This window comes from Nuphar pumila, chromosome 12, assembly GCF_984573655.1.
Source record: "Nuphar pumila chromosome 12, dmNupPumi1.hap1.1, whole genome shotgun sequence".
Lineage (NCBI taxonomy): Eukaryota > Viridiplantae > Streptophyta > Magnoliopsida > Nymphaeales > Nymphaeaceae > Nuphar > Nuphar pumila.
The window spans coordinates 14,941,471-14,962,530 of record NC_143260.1 but is presented as its reverse complement, the minus strand read 5'-3'; the positions used below and the strand labels follow the sequence as shown (position 1 = coordinate 14,962,530).

The following is a 21,060-nucleotide window of genomic DNA, read 5'->3' as shown; positions in this document are numbered from 1 at the left end:
AGCATCTCTTGAGTCACCAACCTCCCCTCAATTGAGAATCGAAGAGTTAACGCTGCTCTAGGCCAATGGTTTTTGCACCAAATCATTTCCGCCAGCCTGAACGATTCTCCCTTGTCTAATGGACTCCCAACCTTTACAAATAAGTCTTTTCCATCAAACCACACCAGTTTGTCTACTTCTAAAGCATTCCTTGGCACTTTCTCCATCAACTCCTTTATTATTTTGGGTACCTGCAAGGATGAGTTAGAAATAGCAAACCTATCTCTTCAATGACTTTTTGGACTTTAATATAACTCAACTCTTGGTACTCTCTAAAATTTCTGTAACCCTCTAAAAGACACACAAGAGAAAAATGATCAACCCAATGATCCATCCAAAAGCTCACCCTCCAACCATCTCCTATGAACCACTTGGATCCTATATCTAAAATGGTCATGCTTTCTCGAATACCCTCCATCCCCATGAAACCACCCTTTAGGACCATCTAAACCAAAGAGACTCTCTACTCAAGTACTTGACCCTCACTAGGTTAGACCATGGGTTTAACTCACCCGACACTAGGGACCAAGATAGTTTCAAAAGAAAACTAAGGTTGACATCTCTCACTCTCCTGACACCAAGACCCCCCTCTTTTTTCATACGACAAAGTTTATCCCATATCATCAAATGAGATTTTTTATTCCTAGAATACCCACTTACAAAGAATTTTCTCATGACTTTTTTAATTTTATGAGAGAAAGAATGAGGTAGTTGAAAGCACATCATCTAGTAAATGGGCATTGCTGAAAGGACAACGTTAACAAGGATAATTTTTTCGGCCATTGAAAGTAAATAGCCACTTAAGGCATCCAACTTAGATTGCATTTTGCTAATTATAGAGTTGTACATACCCGATTTTAACTTTGCAGTAAAGATGGGAACTCCCAGATATTTTATAGGCAAACTACCAAGATTCCACTGGATAAGCGATCTCACTCCATTGATTCTATTATGAGGGATATTAAAAGAAATCAACACTGATTTTTTCTTGCTCACCTTGAGACCAAACTTCCTTTCAAATTCCTCAACAACTATCACAAATTGCTCAACTGAATTGTCTTGATCCTTGATAAAAAATAAAAGCATCGTTTGCATATAGGCTATGACTCCATTGAAAAGATCTTACTGCACAAGGGATTATACTCATCCTCTCTTCTTCTACCTGTAGTTTCCTGTAAGCCTCTCTATTACTAACAAAAAAAGATATGGTGAAAATGAGTCCCCCTTTGATGCCCCGGGTACTCAAAAATCAATCTTCAAGTTGACCATTTATCATGACAGAATTTAAGAGTAGTTACACAAATCATGATCCTCTGAAGCCACTCATTAAAACTGAAAGAGTAATGTTTTTTTCAAGAACCTCCAACTTACCCTATCATAGGCCTTCATCAAATTGGTTTTAAATATGAAATTTGAATCTTTGTTATATCTTAAAGAATCCACCATCTCATGAGCTATCAAAATGCTCTCCTGGATACTTCTGCCCTTTAAGAAGGCCCTTTGATTCTCTAAAATTATGTGTTGGAGAATACTTTGCAAGTGCAAGACCATAATTTCAATATGATCTTATATAAGAAATTGCACAGACTAATAGGTCGATATTGTGTAAGTTTCTTTACCTCTGCCGCGTTAAGAATCAAAACAATATTCATAGCATTTATCCTTTTCAGTATTTTGCCTGAATAAATAAAATTTATTACTGCTGAGCACACATCCTCACCAATAATCTTCCAATAATGCTGAAAAAAGAAGCCTGAGAAACCATCAAGACCTAAGAAGATTTCACCTTTCATATCAAAAACTGTCTCTTTCACTTCTTCCCTCATAACATGATTTAGAAGATCATCATTTTCTTCTAGAGTTACCGGTGGATTGGCTTTACCATCCAGTTCTTTTGCATCTACCTCCTCTCTTGAGAAAAGGCCAACAAAAAATTCTGTCTAGACGAAAAACATCAAATTGCTCATACCATTTACTACATGCATCATCCTCAATCATCCCAATGGACTTTTTAAGCATGTTCCTCTTGAATCAGTTGTGAAAATAAGTTGTGTTTTGGTCCCCTTCTTTGAGCCATGAACTTCTCACTTTTTGCCTCCAGAAACTCTCCTTAATACATAATAACTCATGCAATTGATTTTCAACGAAATTTGTCCATAATCCACCTTTTCCACTTCCTCCAATCTGGTTCTAACTGCACTAATCCTTTCCTAAATCACACCAAAATCAGTTTTGTTCAAACTTTTCAACCTCTTTTTTGATCTCATCAAGTTTTGCCACAACTTGAAACATAGCACATCCTCTAACCTCCATCTTCCAAACTTCTTCTATGATATGATTGCACCCAGTTTTCTCCATCCACATCTTAAAAAATTTAAATGGGACCACAATCTTACCTATATGTTTTCACTGCAATTGCATTGTGATCCGACACACTTTTAGGAAGCAATTCTGCCCAAGGTCTAGGAAATTTGTTCAACCAACCCGCATTTACCAACACATGGTCAATTTTGCTAGCTTTGAAACCTATCCCCACCTAATTATTATGTCATGTGAAAACCGAGTCACCTAAGCCGATTTCCGATAACCAACAATCCTTAATCATATCATTGAACTCTTCTATAGCGATACTGTAACTGCCATCACCCATCCACTCTTGTAAATTTCTAATTGTGTTCCAATCTCCAATCAATATCCACGGTTGATCGCCTACAGAGGATGGAGTCTAAGAGTTTCCCATAGTTTCCGACGTCTTATATAATAGTTACAACCATATATACCATAAATAAAAAAGAACTCACCACCTTTGACAACCTTCACAATAAGGCATTGGTGGGTAACACATAATGACACAATCAATATGGATCTAGGATCCCATAACATCAAGATACGGCTCAACGGGCAGACTTCAAAATTACCCATTATTTCATAATTGAGAAAATAAATATGAATTTTGCTTAATGCACTATAAAAAATTTTAGTTTCTAGGAGGAAAATAGCATCAGCTCTTACCTTTTGGATAACTCGACTAATCTCTTTTCGAGCCCAACTTCTACCTAGGCCCCTCACATTCCACGACAACACCTTCATTGAGACTCCTTTTTTGACTAAATTTTCTGGAATTTGGAATTCCCTTTCAATAGTGACATTTTATGAGTCATTGTTGAAACACTCTCCTTTGAACTTGATTGCACCAATTTAACTTCATTGATATTGTCATTAAGCTCACCAAGAGGTATGGCATGTCTATCATCATTACCATGGCTATTAAAATTATCCTTTAAACTAGGCTCACCCGAACAATGGGCTCTCTCCATAGAAGCCACTAATTTTCAGGCTGTAAGCTGCTTTATTTTCTTCTTTCTCCCTCCCCCTTTACTGCTAGTACTAACTTTATCCTGTGGATCCATAGAGGTCCGTCTACCTCTTTTGGATCCGGTATGATCCAACCCATATACAACCATGGCCCACTCGAATGCCCATCCTTTATAACGTCCTCCATAGAAACCTCTTCAGGTTATATGTTCCCTCCCCCCCCCCCCAGCTGTTAGCTACATCGTGTGTTTGGGGTCCCAATGAGCGCCACATATGTAAGCACATGCGGCTCGTATCCCGATGTTTGTCAGCATTAGTTAGCATCAAAGTTCGGTGCAGTTGAAAAGACTTAAGTACCCTTTCCTCCATTGGTGCTATAAAATGACGATTCTAGAAAAGGAGCGGTTGCAAGGACTTTAAGTACCCCGAAGATGGTTATTTAAGACTCAGTCCCTGCACTGTAGAATTATCCAAGAAAGGAATCCCCCCTGAAGAAGGCCATGAACATCAACCCTCTCTCTTTCTCTCCCTTCCCTTTCTGCCTCTGTGCACATCCAACAGACGATCCTACACTGTTCCATCAAGCACCGATTGACCTGCACACTGATTGTAGCATGGTTCAACTTGATGAGTTATGAAGCCTGATTCAGAGTTTTTGCCCTTACAGGAGGGAGGTCCGGGGCTCCCCCCGACGCGGGTTCTCTTGTAACTATCGAAAAAGAGCAATAAAGTGTTTTGTTTGATCATGACGCTCATATGTTTCCTTCAGTTGTTTCTTGCTCAAGGTTTTTGTAACACCCTTTTCAGTGATTTTCTATTTTTTTTTGCTACACAATTTTCGTAAATCGCTACTCAATTTAGCGATTTTTCATTTTTTTCGCTACTCGATTTAGCGATTTGCATTTTTTTTGCTATGCGATTTGCGTAAATCGCTACTCGATATAGTGATTTACGAAAATCGCATAGCGATTTGCCATTTTTTTTTCGCTACGTGATTTTCATAAATCACTACTCGATTTTGCGATTTGCCATTTTTTTTGTGCTACGCGATTTTTGTAAATCGCTACTGTGTGTAAATCATAAATCGCAATGCCGAACACCACCCCCTTGAGCACGATCTTCACCGTGATCAGGCTGTAGTCGCTAGCCATCCTGATGGCAGTCTTGAGGTTCGTGATGGGGAAGTCAGAGAGGAACGTGCCATTCTCGACGTTGGCGGGGAGGTGGGTCCTGTCAGAGAGCACGACGTCAGAGGTCGAGATGAAGACGTCGCGGTGCCAGAACCCGACGAATGCCCGCCAAGACTTGAGGGTGCGAACGCCAATGTTGAGCAACGTCAGGGTGGTCTGAACGACATAGCCCTGGTTGAAAGTATTGACAACGTAGGGGCAAATAGATTGTACTTTGAAAGACTCCGTTGTAGGTGTACTGGAGGAAGATTCCGTTATAGGTGTCCCTCGAAGGCGACAGAGGGGCCACCGCAGTCGGTTGTCTGCTGGACGAGGACAATATTCCGGCCACTGCTAGCAGAAAGAGGATGATGATTACCATCGGATCGCCGACTCTTTGCCTCCCTTAATTTCTTCTCTATAAAGAGAGAGAGGGTTTTACAGTGTTTCACGAAGAAGGAAGAAGAAGAAGATGACGACGGAAAGTTCAAACGAAAAAGAAAGAGAGTGTTTCAGGTTTGTTTCGTTGTTTGAACTTTGAAGAGTTAACATCATCCTCAACTTTCTGGATGAAGGATATTTTTGTCCTTTTTTTAACCATCATTTTTCTTTTTTTGAATGAACATTTTTGTTATTTTCTCGAACCGTCATTTCATGGCAAGAATAACAAGAAAAGGTACTTAAGTCTTTGCAACCGCACCTGACTCCAATGCTAAGTGATGCCGATATACACGGGAATACAAGCCCCATGTGCTTACTTATGTGGCGCTCGTTGAGACCCCGAACATGCACTGTAGCAAAGAGTCTTCCGGGGATAACACACACCACCAGAACATGCACTGTAGCAAAGAGTCCGTCTCCCTCTTCAGTTGGCCTAATCCTTTCCATATTCTGATTCATTTCCTTTATTTTTCTTTCCAAGTCCATCCCACTCTCTAAATCTTTCTCGTTCTCTCTTTCCTCTTCAATGGCAGTTAACCTTCCATCCATAATCAGGAAATTTTCCTGATTCTGTGCTTCCAGGTAACAGTTTCCATCTATATTCACGTCACCAGATTCCGGTGAAGTCTCACCGGAAACCTGCTCAGTCACTTGCAGGGCACTCGAAAAAAATCATCTTGCACAAGGACAGGATCCTCTCGGATGTTTTGGTTTCCAATGCTTATTTCAGGCGCCTCTACCTCCATTTCTGATATCCTATCATCATCTCCATTAATCTCCGCAAGAACGTCAAATTTATTCAGGTCTTTGTTGCCTCCTTGAATCATCTCCTTTTTGCAAACTTTCTTCGATTTCACTTGATGCCATTGCTCATCATGTCTTTTAATCTTTTTCCTCTCTAGAAGAAAAACGAACACGAACACACTTCCCATCTTTGTGATACAATGAGCCACATTTTGTACAGAAAGATCGTCGATTCATATTTGATGCTTTGATTTATCACTTTTTCCTTGCGGATCAAAATTTTCATCTCCTTCACCAGCACGAACTTAGTCGGGACCTCAATGCAGATTCTAGCATACACCACCTTGTCCTACCTCCTAGTGTGTTCATCTATTTCCAGAAGAGATGCATTCAAAAATTTTGCCACACCTCTAAATATCGTCTCATCCCAAAGCTCTATAAACAGATCCGATAAACGTATCCATAATGGAACAGTTGATGCCATTTCCAGACGCCATTCATGTCCAAGTTTCCATATGTTGGTGATCAGCATTCTTTCGGCTACTTTTCAGGCCCCCTTTCTCATAATCAACCTCATGTCTTCCTCTTTCTTAACCTTCATTAAAAAACAGTCTATTTTTCTCATACGAGAACTTGATTTCGATCATGGCTGACCACATAACTAAATTTCATTCTCTTTTTCTTATCTTCTACATTCAACATACCTGCTATTAGAGTCCATGAGTGCGGTTTCAAAAGGTTCTCATATCGATTATTCTGAATGTATTAACATTTTTCGATCTTCAACCATCCTAGAACAGAAAACTTCATTATGAAAATCCGACTCTAAACCTTTGTTTCCGACCACGTCTGACCAAGATCTTACCTTCGACCCATTGGAAGAGCTAGATGTCTGGTTTTGCTTGATGCTCTCTCTTGGATCGCCCGAGTTAGGGTGCCCACCCTGAAAAACATCGCTCTCTCTCATTCTCACCTCTCCATCATTAAAACCTTAAGGGTTTTACCAACTGGAGCCAGCCAATATGCATTGACACTACAACAACAACTACGCCTTCATCCCAAACCAATTGGGGTCAGCGATATGAACCAAAAAAGAAAATCATTCTGGGTCTTCCACATGAATCCTTCTCCTCCAATCATTTCTATCCAATGCCATGTCCTCGGTCAGGTTTAAAGCATTCATATCCTTTCATATCACCTCAATCCATGTCTTCCTAGGCTTACCCCGACCTTTTTTAATTAATATATTTTTTCATTTCTCCATCCTTCTAACTGGAGCATCATTAGGCATTCGCCGAATATGTCCAAACCACCGTAAACGATTTTCTCTCATCTTATTTTCAATGGGTGCAACACCTACCTTTTTACGTATCTTCTTGTTCCGAATCTTATCTTTTATTGTATTTTCACACATCCATCTCAACATACGCATCTCAGCTACACTCATTTTTTGAATATAATGTCTCTTGGCAACTCAACATTCCGTACCATATAGTAAAGCGGACAACTTTCCCTTCAACCGCAATGGCACTCTACGATCGCACAACACTCCAGTTACAGTCAATGACACTGAAAACAAAAATTTAAAAACAAATAAGTGAATAATGGGTGGCCCAGCCCGTATCAGCCTGCTTTGACCCGGTTCAAGCCGAGACAGGTGCCAAATATACTGGCCCATAGCGGGTTGGCCGGGCCAGTGCCCACATCTAGCTAGGTAAAGAAAACGGATGCCCCGGCCAACGTGGTTTCAACGTAAAGACGGTCTGACCCTCAAGGAGGCTGTTCGAGACATCTCCAACTCAGCAGGAAAGCAAGCTAGCCAAGTGGACCATATGGATCACCCCATGAGTCACCAGTACGGAACATAACCTTTTATACAGTTTATTCAGAAAACACTGGTAGGGGTCACAGCCTAACCCCAGCAGCTTGCCCGTCGGGGAAAAAAAAGGAATGTCGTTCATTTTAAAAATGAACGGCATCAGAGGGGCTTCCGACGGTGTTACCGTGGTAGCCTCCCTCACTCATTTTTCAAAACAAGTGGTCAGGCAAGGGTTTGTGCTTAGTTCGCGAATGCCACGCGCGTTGGACACGTGTTCCTCCGCTTTCCTTTGAAACAGTAGTCTATTTTGAACGATAAAATCACAAAGGAGTGGGGGGGAGGGGGGCGGGCCAAGTAGGAAGACTGCAGGTGTCTCGCGTCGGCATCGAAGAAGCTCAGCCCTCTGCAAGTCTCTCTCTCTCTCTCTCTTTCTCTCTGAAAAAAACGAGAACGATGATTGTTTTGGAGGGGGAGAAGGCGATGCTTCGGCGAAGGCTTTCTCCCGTTCCAAGCTCGTTCTGAATTGGTTTTGTGATCCTTTCCTCGTTTTTTTTCTTCCTCTTAGTTTTTCTTTTCTGTTTCGGAATTAGTTGGATCAGTTTTCTTTGCCTTTCTCTCTCGTTTGATATGAATAATTTTACAGGTTTTTAGGTGGGTGGGCTTGTCAAAGAAATTGGGTTGAAGATGCTGTTGCATGAGTTCTCGTCTTGCTTATCTGCTACCAACCTCTCATTCTTCAATCAAGTAATCCTTTGAACTTCTCTTGATTAGGTTTCTTTCCTTATTGGCTATCTTCATGGACTGTTTAGCGCGTCGTGATTCCTTTTCTGTTACGTATTGCTTAAAATGTCAATCTGGGATGCACAAGTATTTTCTGTTGAGGGAAATCTGAGTAGAGATATGAACACGCATACACTAAGTAGGAGTTTTAGAAGAACCAGGTAAGGATTTTTCTCAAAATCCTTTTTTTTTTTTGCTTAACGATAACAACGACCAGCCTCTCGGATTTGAGTTTCTAGATTTTAAGGGGGGCAGAGCCTGCCAACAAATGGCATCATGTGATGTAGCTACTGTGAAGCTTGCATAACAGACAAAGATAGACCTGCAAAACACTACAATAGTTTTCTCTTTTTGTTTTTTTTTAATGAACAAAGATCTACAATAGATGCATTGTTCCTTTCAAATCATTTAGAGCAAGATGGAGCGATATGCGTCAATCAGTGCTAAAGTGAGTCTTTGAGGCCATCAAGCCCAACCTTGCAAGTACAAGAACACTGCAACTTCCAGGGGTTATACACGTTCTTATGTCCAGTATCTTCAATTCAGCCAAATTTCAAGAAAAACTTGTCCAACTTATTGGTACGTAACCTGGGATGTTATAGGGTTTTCTGTAAATCTCAAGAAGATTTCAGTATTTTTGGTCGAATCTACCATAAGCAGATATCCAATTTTGAGGACGGAAAACCTAGTGCATCCTTGTATAGCCCTGTTTCTTTGAACTGTTGAAGACATACCAATTTCAGCATGAGTCTATATCAAATTTGCACCTACATATGTCATGCTGAAAGCAGCAAACTTTGAGTTCATGGGAAAGGAATTAAACTAAATAATCAGTATTTAGTTTCAGATGATGATTTTTTTTTGTAACAGTAAGATAAATGATATGTCTGCTACAATAAATATATGTATTTTGAGTATAACAGTGATGAACTGATTTAACAAAATGACAAAGATTTCAGTATATATTCTCTGCTTGAATATCTTTTGATAACTCTAACTGCAAATCTGTCTTCAATCTGCATATTTTAGATAGCCCCAAGGGGTTTGGTGTAGTGGGAGGGAGGGAGCCTTGGCCACTAGATGGGTGGTCAGGGTTCCATTCCCATGGGCATCAACCCCTTGCATATAAGAAGGGGAAAGGGCATTATGTCCCTTGCTCATGATGAAGCAAGGCGACTCCCTGAGGGCAAGGGGTACGCCATGGGTTTACACAGCCAGGAAAGTGGCCGTAAGTACATCATTCATAGCCTGTGTGACTAGGTCTCTGATCCCGGGGGTGGTTTCTCCTTTCTTCACGTTAAAAAAATCTGCATATTTTCGAGAAGGCTTAATCTAAAGACACCCACAAAGCGAAATGACTATTGTCTTCCTGTTGAACAGGTTGCCCGGTAAGTGAATCATTAGAAAATACTTTCATTTTTATTTATCATAATTCACCTTCAATTTAAACTATGTCGGCTTATATTTCAGTTGCATTGATAAACATAAATTGCTGTGTCTTGGTCATGCTATCACCACCTACAAGTAGCTTCAAGCCTTGGTTAATAAATATGCAACTTGATTTTTCAAAGTAAACCAGGTTTCTAACTCTATATTCTATCTTCTCTCTAACATAATGTGTGTTTTATCTTCTCTTGAACAAAATGTTTTTCAATCTTTAAAATGAATTATACCTTTCTTTTAAAAAGATGCACACACATTTATGTTGTAACAATATCAAACAATTTGGCCACCAATCTAACTCAATCATGATAAATTACATAGTGGTTCAAGTTCATATGAAGCTTATCATGTAAAAGATCTTTTGTCACTTTAATATGATCATCTAGATTTCTTATTATCACAATAGTATCAATATAAAGTAGGATAATAGTGTTATGAGGTTCTTTATTGAATGCAATTAACTAGTGGCCAAGTTGATTCAATATTGCTTTTTCGACTTACTCTATGCATGGGATCTCTTTTGTTATGATCAATTCACTGCCCCATGTATACTTGTTCATAGAGATTCCCATGAGTGGAAACATTCTTTTATCTCAATTTTTTCTATGTTCTAATCATTGGCTGCAGAAAAATCCGTATATTTTTTCCATCTTTACAACATGAATTATTCAGACTTCTGTTTATACTTCTGCCACAATTCTCTCTTTGCATTTTCACTACTTCCATCAAATTTATGCGTAATTTTTTGTACAAACCACTCAGAACCTACCACATTTTTATCAGGTGCTTCATTCTCCTTCTATGATCTTGATCTCGTTAAACTCTCATGTGCACTCTTTAAGAAGTCAATGATATATTTTTGCTGTGTCAGAATAAATTAACTCAGTTGCACGTCTCATGCAAACTTGCTTCAACAATGTAATCTTTGGAGCTCATAGTGACAATGTCATGAACAAATTATTCTATGTATCACTATCCTTTATATATGAATGAGGAATGTTCTGTTTGTGGTGAAATCTGACAAAACATTTTAAACCAAGCTCAAGGTCCAAAACTAGTGCTTCAAAGATGAGAAAGTTTACGGAGTTTGACCATTTTTGTTATATCTATGTATCGAATCCGTGTAGGTTTTTTTATGCATTTCTTCATGAAGGAAATCATTTTTTACATCAAGCCACTGTAGACCCTAGCCTAAGATCATCACCAATGATAGAGCTGATTGAATTAAACCCACATTAGTTATTTTTTCACTGTAGTTTAGCTGGAGTTGTCTCATATGACTTGTAAGCCCTTTTGTATTCTATAACAGTTAATTGGCCGGTTATGGTCTCCCTGGTACTATGCATATGTAAAGCTTTAATCTTTGCGTTCATGGCAGCTGTTAACCTTGTAATGCCTGGTTGAGAAAAAATCCCTTCCAAGATGATAAAGTTTATGGTATGCATTATCTTCCTTATATGTATCATGTATATTACTTTATGTTAATCACATTGAAGAGGATGTATCGTGTATATTACTTTATGTTAGTCACATTGAAGAGACCAGTTTGAGCATCAAGTTGCTCCATATCCCAACCATACTTCAGGATCAATGACAGGTTTTCTTGCAGTATATCTGTTTTAACTAGTGGACACAATGTGTCAACATAGCCTATACTATGCTTCTTTTACCAAAAGTATGGGTTTACAATGCTTAATAGTCTAACTGGACTCATGCTTAATTTCACAAACCTGCTTACATCCTAGCACATTCACGTTATTACATGCTGTAATCTCTATGTTCATCGCCAATGCCATAATCTATTCATTTTTGCCTTATAAAATTTTCTTGGATATTAGTTTAAGCGGTTATAATAGTAGTAAAAAGAGTTAAAAACAGAAAAATATCGGCAGCCAAAAAACTGCAATTTTTTTTTTTAAATCTCACATTTTTTTTGTCAAAATCTTCAGTAAAGAATAAATTAAAAATATAAAAAATATTTAAAAATAAAAACACACTTTTTTATGATAAATAGCCGATAAAAACATAAATATCGTGTTTAAAACACGATATTTATGTTTTTGATGAAAAAATCTTGAAAATTTGTTGTTTTTAACTGTTTGGTAATTTCTCCCATGGTTGTCTGCATCGTACCGTATCACGATACGGTACAATACATATCATTACTATGGGCTGTTCCGATACGATACACACCCGTATCTCGATACGGGTGTGTATCTTACGATACGCCCTTGTATCTTACGATACACTACAATATGGGGCGTATCTTAAGATATACTATAAATGCATTTTTTTTTCGAAAACATATAAGGCCCCTTGTGGCTAGTTCATATTCATCCCTAAAGAGCTTAAGAGTGATTTAGAGAGATTTTTTTCCAAAACAAAAGAAGATGATGTTGATGATACTCAATTATTGAATCATTTTTATTTGAAATTTTTAAAAAAATAGTTGTGTAAAATTTGTAAGCATTAAAAAAATAATGTGTTTTTTTGTTTATGTAAACACATTATTATGAATCTTGTAACTTTTTAGCTTAGATTCGTTATTTAATATGCATATTATTTCATAGTTTACATTTTTCTTGTGAGATTGCCATTTATAGCATATTATCTTGATTATTTAAGGTTCAATGTCTTATGCATGCCATTCATACCAAGACGTAAATGCTTCATATGTGATTTTATGGTTGTATTTTGTGAAATTCATCATTGCTTCATGTGTTGTGATTTTTTTAGAATTTTTGCTATTTTTTCTGATTTTGCTTGACTTTTTTGGAATTTTTGGATTTTTTTTATTAAAATTTACGATACGATACGATATGGTGTAACTATGGGCCTGACCGATATGGGTTACGATACGATACATACAACCTTGATTTCTCCAATATTTTTGCGAGATTTGTCACTATGGTTATAATGATTGCCTGAAATTTCAGTGTAAACATGTCATCACATTTTTTCCCTAGATGAAGGCTGAATGATTGTTTGGATTGTGTTGTTGACTTATTGGCACTGTTGATGCAGTCAACCATGCTTTTTCTGATTTAGCTTGCCGTGCATGATCTCATGCATCTGGAATTCTGGATTCTTTCTTTTTATTATACCCTACAGTGGATTGTTCCATTCGATGACAATCAAAACTAGCTCAGAAACCGAGCTTCAATTAATCAGTTTAAAATCATTATGATCAAATATTACTGTAAGGAGAACTCAATGTGCATTCTGTCAAAAATCATATTTCAATTGCTGTAGATGCTGGCAATATTGCTGATGATACAAGCTTTGTAATTTCCTTTCATCTTGTGAAAATATGTAGTCCTATAACATTAAATTGTGCTCTTCTATTGCAATCTGCTTCACTTTTTTCAGATGCTTTCTCTTAATTGGTGAATTGTAAATTATGTTTCTGTTGTGTATTACTCTTTCATTTGTGAATGATTTCTTCTTTCCATGAGAAACATGCATATAGTGAACCTCATACATATGCCATTTTCTCTTTCCAGGTATCTCAGAGTAATGATGTTGCAAACTTCAGACCTCCAAATCAATGCATAGAATACTCTCGTCCAGGTTACTGCTTTTCTACAACAAAAAAAGTACCCTCTAAGCATCTTATTTATATAAACAGGAAATCAGCAACTGGTCCTTTGATCTTTGCTATTCCACATGGTAAAAATGAATCTGAAAACGAAAGCAGCAAATCACATTGTCATTATGAGACGGAAGAACCAGATAAAGATGTTAATGTGGGGGATTCAAATGCAAGATTGATTGAACCTGCTTTCAGTACCAGGGATGATTCAGTAGATTGTTTAGCGTCCATTCAAGGAGATCTGAAGCATCTGGATCATCATCAGGAAAATATTCTCGACAAGCTAAAGGGTGTAAAATTGCATTTATTAGCTTTGGAGCAGTGGAATACATCTCGACTAAAGAAGTGCCACAAGTGCGTTGCTGTCATTTAGTTCGAGTTTTTTATTCCACCTTGTATTTTTTTCTAATAGTTTGCATCCCCTTATTTGTTCTCACTTGCAGAAATTATATGCTCAGTGCAGCAAATTTGATACACTATGTAGCATTACATTCTCTTGACATGCAACAGCTTAAGGAAGATCTTTCATCCATTGGTCTTTTAAATCTGGAATCAATAAATGGGCATGTTCTTGCAAGCATCAGTGCTGCTATTCAGATGTTAGAGAACCTGCACTCACCTTCTCTGAATGCTAGGCTGAATAATGATTGCCTGTCTTCAAGTGACAGCACGTGCATGTTTCAGCCCACATCTACTGGTAACGAGAGCAAAAGGATGTGCAATTTAAACGCAATGAGGAAGAAGGCTTCTCTCCATGCTGAATTGCTATTTGGTCCTCTGCCAGTTGGCAGACCTGTATATATTATGGCTACTATTGGCAGGGAAGCTTTGCATGATGAAGCCCTTATACATGACTTACTGAAGAGGGGTGCAAATGTGATAAGAATCAACTGTGCACATGATGATGCAAGCGTATGGCAGGAGATCATAAGAAATGTAAAGAACATCTCTCAAATGCTGGAAAAGCCTTGCAGGATTCTAATGGACTTAGCTGGACCAAAACTCAGGACAGGCCCTCTAAAGGACGGCCCAAATGTCATGAAAATATCACCAAAGAAAGGGCCTAAAGGAGAACTGCTTTCTTCAGCTCAGGTGTGGCTTTCTTGTGAAGGTGGAAGTCCTCCACCAGCTCACTTGTCTTTAAATGCCATGATTTTTTTAGATATTCAACAACCAATAGAAAATTTTCATGTTGGAAGCATTTTAAGGTTTTCTGATGCAAGAGGCAAATGGAGGAATTTAAAAATATTGGAGAAATCTCCATCCATTTCTGGCTTTGGTTGCTTAGCAGAGTGTTCCAGTACAGCTTATGTCGAATCAGGTGCTAAGCTGTTTCTAAAAGGTAAGAAGAACAAGCTTCCATTTGCAATGGTTGTCAATGTACCACCTGCAGAGCAGTTCATCAGGTTGAGAACTGGAGACCTATTAATCATCTCCAGAGATCCTTCCCTGTCTTTGGATGAAAATGCCAGACCTACCAAGGGTGCTGCTAAGATAACATGTTCTTCGGCTCAGCTCTTTGATTCTGTGAAGCCGGGCGAGCCAATCTCATTTGATGATGGGAGGATTTGTGGTATAATCCAAGGTGTCAGCATGGGAGAGATAATAGTTTCAATCACCAATGCAAGTCCAAGGGGTTCAAAATTGGGATCTGAAAAATCCATCAACATTCCACAAAGTGATCTAAAATTTGAAGGTCTGACTTCCAAGGATCTTTTAGATCTTGAATTCATTTCATCCTATGCAGACATGGTTGGTGTTTCATTCATCCGTGATGTTCAGGATATCATTATGGTTCAAAAGGAACTAACAAAACGGAAGCTCAGCCAAATGGGGATTGTGCTGAAGATTGAAACTCAGGATGGTTTTGAGAAGTTACCACTGCTGTTACTGCAGGCAATGCAGTCCCCCAATCCATTAGGTGTTATGATTGCAAGAGGGGATCTTGCAGTAGAATGTGGGTGGGAGAGTCTGGCTGATATACAAGAGGAAATCCTGTCTATATGTAATGCTGCACATATATCATCAATATGGGCAACCCAGGTTCTTGAAAGTCTTATCAAATCAGGGTTGCCGACTAGAGCTGAGCTGACTGATGTGGCTGCCGGAAGAAGGTAAGATGTGATACAAAAACAAAAAGCTGAAAAACTAAAAATAATAGAACATCAGAGAAGCAGAAAAACGGTGTGTTGTTGCATGTAATGGAGCTCTATCTTATTGATATGTGAGGATTTGACTTCTTAGAACTTCCATAAGAAAAATAAACCTATGAAAGAAAAAAAAGAAGAAAAATGGAAATGACTTGGTTCCTAATGGATCAAATGGCCTTCTGCATACATACTTAAAACTGAAAAATATTATCTATTTATGTTTTTTTCATTCTGTTTTTTTTTTTTTCAACTTGTGCTTGCTGTGTATATGCTCATTGCCAATAATATGTCAGGGCAAGTTGCATAATGCTCAACAAAGGAAAACACGTGAGGGAAGCTGTTTCAACTTTGGACTTAATTTTACTCAATAGTTCTGCTAAGAAAAAGAGCTCAAGGGCCGCATTGAAGCCTCTAGTGCTCTCCAGCCATCTAAATCAGTAAATGTTTTCTCTCTGTACATAATATTACAAGTCAACTTTTTTTTCCTTATTTTCACATTTTTCATTACAGGTTACTTGCCCAAAATTATTATACAGATAGCATTCAAAAATAAATACTAATTAGTTCCTGTAGCAAGTTGCTATGTTACCTTGAGTCATGTTTTCTCTTGGTGTGAAATTTTGGCCGCTAAAGGTCATTTCTGTATCACATGGTTTGTACTCTAGACTGGCAATGTACTATGTACGAGGAAATCAGCAATTTGTTATGTAATCTCTTGATAGCAAAGGATGGTGACTTATATGGTTCTAAGAGTGCCTCCTAACATGTTTGCTATTGTATATTCTTCAATTATTTATGAAACCTTCTGCCTCTTCTGGTTCTTGACTATTACATTTTTCTATTACTTATCAGATTCATGATCATTTCTTTTTTGCATGACATTTTTGTTGTCATTCTTGGTTCTGTCATGATAATCTGTTTACTTCTCTGCGCTCTATATTTGTTTCTGAAGTACTATATACGTTGTTTAATTTGAGATATGCCCCTGTCAGGGTTTATTACGTTCATTGTCCACCATATATTTCTATTTGCCTTGTCAACAGATTTGCTAGAATTGTGAAATTGTGCTTGGGGAGTAAATATTTTGGGTGCATGCATGTGTTTGTAGTGACATTGATATTAACACGTTAACCAACTCTTCTTTCCATAAGAAATTTCAGAAATCTGTGGTATTGTTTATTTTTGTTACAAGGGCATTCATGTAATTTTCAATAAATGTACAGTTGCTTTTATTGGGCGATGCTTTTTCAAAGCTATGGAATATATTTCACAAAAATGATGGTATATGTGAAAACTTTAAAGATGCCTTTTATGGTGGTACTGCATTATGATAGAATTTTGAAATTTTTTATGGGTTGTAAAGAGTGGTATTTTTGTATGTGCGTGTTAGCGTCTACAACCTTTATTAGATGTCAAGTTCACCAAATTCTGTTGCTCCTAGAGTTTCTTGTACACCGGTTTGTTTTTTCACATTGCCTTCTCAATACTAGGGATACTTCACTGATATTCACATCAAAGAATGTCATGCAAAGTACAACTAATAGCGTAGCTTTGCTGGACTTCATTCAAACATTGATTGGTGACTATGAACACTTTCATCTTCTAAATCCTAAAGGCTTGAGGCTCATATTTTTAGTTTAGTTCACTGCTTAATTTCCTTTAAGTTGTTTTGTATGCAGTGGTGTTGCTGGTGTAGTAATGACAACTATAACTAATAATTTATTCTCATTGATGAATAAATTTTGTGCTTCTTCGTGTTGTATATACTTTAATGTCGAAGGTTAAATTTTGTATTTTTTAGTACTTCTTAGTGTTGAGTTTGATACAATATGACGATTGAGAAGTCTGTGTCTGAGGGGCTCACACCCACATCGTTTGCTAGTGGTAGAGTACAACAAGAAATGTGAGAAGAAAAACTATGTCTTGGGTCATTCTATCTACTATGATGTATGTAATAAGCTTGGCACATAAATAGAAAGGGAGCCAACTCCATGGACAAAATACTGGTTGTTTAATATTTACCAAAAAATATAGGCTCAGTTATCAATCACCCCTAAAGGAGCAATAGAAAACACCTAAAATGTTGGTCGAATTGTAGTTAACAACTCCTGCCTAGCTCAAAATCGAAGCAAATTGTACAAAAAATGATAAAGAGTTTGTTGCTACGATCATGTCTATCATCCCGAAAGAATCTAAGGAGAGAGGTGGAAGAGGACTCAACGAACACAAAGTTTGACACATGTGATCACTATGAGGTTATTGTTAACCTCAATGACTAGATAGATGAAGTTGAAGACACAACCATAGAAAATGTGGATGATAGAAGGTGGAGGAGACACCTCAACAAGGAGAATGGAAGGAGACACCTCATTAAAGGGAGGAAAAACTCTAAGGAGAACAAATACCCTTAGTAAAGGGAGGATGTAGAGAAGAAAGTACAAGTTTCGAGGAAGAGATCAAAGCGGAGAAGAAAGTTTGATGCTCATGAACAGGTAATATTTCTAAGATGTTTGCATTCATTTTCTATTTTACATTAAATCATTTATTAAATTATTATATATATTATAGGAGCCTTCAAGGCGAGAAGAGTGATCATATATAACCACATGCACCAATTCTATTGGTTTCAAACACAATAGTGGTTCTTATTTCTATCAGAATATGCAAAGGACATGCTTTTTCGAAAACTCTTGGAGATCACACTAGAGAACATCAATCACCCCCTTATAGAGGTCATGCAGTTCGTGAATGTGGCAACCAATATATTCTAGTTCAAAGATATTGATATGACTATCATGTTGGATGACGTGACATGAATAACTGAATCTAAGTGTCATGTGGAGCCAGTGAATAGGCATTAATGGAGAGATTTGAAGCGCATGTGTGATATTTGTTTGGGAGTGAATGATGATGCATTCCTAGGAGAAAGGTTGAAATTATCATAGCTTAATAATTACTTTGACCCCAATAGGGTGAGGAGAAAGAAGGAGAAATTACCATGTGTTGGAGGAAAGTTTGTTACTAGTAATATCTAGGACAAAGAACTGAGAGCATTCCTGCTCTACTTCTTGGGCACATGCATATTTATTGACATTTGTGAAAAGTCGATCCATAGTTTGTATATTAAACTGATGAGAGACTTGGATCATGTCGAGCAATATGCATGGGGAGCAACCACACTTGCACACCTTTACGCATGTCTAAGTAGTGTGAGGAGTGAAAGAATGAACATCACCGGTATGTTAGTATTGTTGGAGGTAGTTATTCCTTCATTTGTACCTAAATTGTTGATTTAAACTATAATATTATTTAACATTTTTTTATGTAATATAATATATATTAATATGTGTTAATCCTTGTATGTGTCCTTGCAGGTTTGGATATGAGAGCACATATCTATTGAAATGCATTTGAGAGGTCACATTCTCTTTAAATTTTTACGTGTTACAATGTGGAGTCGGTCAAGCAACAAAGAAGGGATTGACCGGAGAGCGTTTGGTTATCACATGGATAATGCCCATTATATAAAATTATTACATAAATGATCAGAGCAAATGTAAGTATTTTTTATAATATTTTATACTTGTTTAAAAGTAATACAACATAGAACTAAATATGAATAAAACTTCATTATGTAGGTAAAGTGATACCCCTAAGAAGACGCGAAGGAAGAAGATGAGAATCAGGATGGTTGTGCAAGCAAAGGTCATCACAAGGATAAACATTTGGTTGTACAATATGAATGAAGTTGAGCGTCAAATGACTAACCGAGTGAACTGACAATTTGGCTATGTTCAACAATCAATCGATTGTCCTGACGCAGTTAGCAAAACCGTCATGCTGACAATAAGGATATAATAAAAGAATTACCCCATCATATTCTTCTCCAAACTTGAAAACTAGTGCGATGACGGTGAAGATATTATTAGCTTATCCTCCATGGTACTTGCAGACGGTGATGTGGATGTAGCTATTGCCAACCTCAAATTTGCAAGCACTTCCTCTGCAAAGAGGGTCATTAAGAAGAAGAAACATGGGGTGAGGAGTCCGAAGCACGTAAGGACTACTACAAGTGGAGCGGATGACCAATTGACTCTTACACTAATTGAAATTTGTATGTTGAAAGAGTTGTTTCAAGCAAAGGAGTCCATTATACAGACTCAAGCTGATCATATCGCTAATAAGGAGCGGGTTATCAAGGACCTATGAGCGTGCTTGACACATCCACATCAATGTCTTTCATCTTCAATTGTATATATATAACAATGATTTATTAAAGATCTTCAGCTACGACCATCAGCAAGACCATAGTATAGTTTAAAAATACTGAGACTATCATTAACTACCTACACAAAAAACAAATAAAAGAAAAGTAAGCACACATAAATCATCTACAATATATATATATATCAAAAACCCTAAATTGTAAATCACTTGAAAATATTAAATAAAACATAGGACAAGCAAACAACCACACACAAATATGCATGAGCCTAGATGATGCTTATTTCTACAAAAAAAAAGTTTGGAATGAAAATAAAAATATGCATACATATATATGTATATATTATTTTTATGAAAGTCACCTTTTGACCTAAAAGGATGTTGTAACCTCGTCGGAACGCATCGATGAAGTGCCACCGATGAATCATCAAAAAAGAGTGGTTGAAAATAGTTGCCGAAAAAGACAAACTTTTTGTGAAAGATCAAGCAAGTTGGGGAACACAAAGAAACCCTAAAAAATGCAAAAATAACCATGGGGTGTAGATAATTACTTTTTATACCACAGAAAATCGAAAACACGAAAGAATATTGCATTCTATAGGTAGAAGATATATGCAATTTTACTAATGCATTTACAAAGTTGCGATCATAAGGAGGTGCAAAAAGCTTGTCTTTGTGCACTTCATGAAGACCGCAAAAATAGGTGTGAATATACTTAAGTGTCGGTTAAAGAAAGGAGAAAAGAGGTTCACACGATATTCCACGTCTTTAGTATAAAATATGTAATTTTACTAGCGTATTTGTGATTTTACGATTAACAGATAAGACCACATAAATGACATAATTTTTTGTGCACTTCTTGAGGATCACGAAAAAAAATGTGTGAACCTCCTTTTAAGTGAAAGTTTGCGATACTCGACAAGCGAAGTGATATATCTCACAAACTTCGTGAGTTTCACACATGCAAAGGGTAGAAAGGTCCTAATGAAGTTGGCTATTTGCAGTTTTGGTCATCGAGTGAATTTTGGTAAATTATAGGGTTTTTAGGAAAATGTCATTTTTATCGTTAGGTAAAATTATTTTTTAAATATATATTAGGTTTTTTCCTTATTTTACACAAAATCGATGAACAAACATCGAATGATATAAAAAAAAGTTATGGATTTTCATATATATATATATATATATATATATATATATATATAGGGAAATGAAAATCTTCCTAATGGAAAACCCTCCCAAACATCCTCAATGGACATTTTATTGGAGTTTTGGTGTTTTATTTTCAAAATTCTGACTATACATATGTGATCTATATGTTTGTTTTTATAGGAAACAGTTCTT

General features: G+C 37.2%; 1 protein-coding gene across 4 annotated transcripts; it reads left to right on the top strand.

Annotated features, from left to right (window-relative positions):
- The first annotated feature begins 7,858 nt into the window (after nucleotides 1-7,858).
- LOC149820086 (pyruvate kinase family protein) lies at nucleotides 7,859-19,112 on the top strand. Of its 4 annotated transcripts, none has more exons than XM_089982314.1 (6): nucleotides 7,859-7,936; nucleotides 8,171-8,271; nucleotides 13,254-13,696; nucleotides 13,786-15,456; nucleotides 15,786-15,929; nucleotides 18,867-19,112. In XM_089982314.1, exons 2-6 carry the CDS (start codon nucleotides 8,212-8,214, stop codon nucleotides 18,904-18,906), a joined length of 2,358 nt encoding a protein of 785 aa, XP_089838440.1. In that variant the 5' UTR covers nucleotides 7,859-7,936; nucleotides 8,171-8,211; the 3' UTR covers nucleotides 18,907-19,112. The 4 variants fall into 4 exon arrangements, with proteins under 4 accessions (XP_089838440.1, XP_089838439.1, XP_089838438.1 ...); XM_089982313.1 differs by lacking the exon at nucleotides 18,867-19,112 and adding an exon at nucleotides 16,003-16,320 and having other exon boundaries at nucleotides 7,861-7,936; XM_089982312.1 differs by lacking the exon at nucleotides 18,867-19,112 and adding an exon at nucleotides 16,003-16,320 and having other exon boundaries at nucleotides 7,884-8,053.
- The last annotated feature ends 1,948 nt before the right edge of the window (nucleotides 19,113-21,060 follow it).

Bases quoted from the DNA above. Each gene is read 5' to 3' on its own strand.
- LOC149820086 (XM_089982313.1), top strand. From the start codon at position 8,212: ATGCTGTTGCATGAGTTCTCGTCTTGCTTATCTGCTACCAACCTCTCA. The intron at 13,697-13,785 runs GTGCGTTGCTGT...TCTCACTTGCAG, and splicing joins CGACTAAAGAAGTGCCACAA to AAATTATATGCTCAGTGCAG. The intron at 15,930-16,002 runs GTAAATGTTTTC...TTTTCATTACAG, and splicing joins CTCTCCAGCCATCTAAATCA to GTTACTTGCCCAAAATTATT.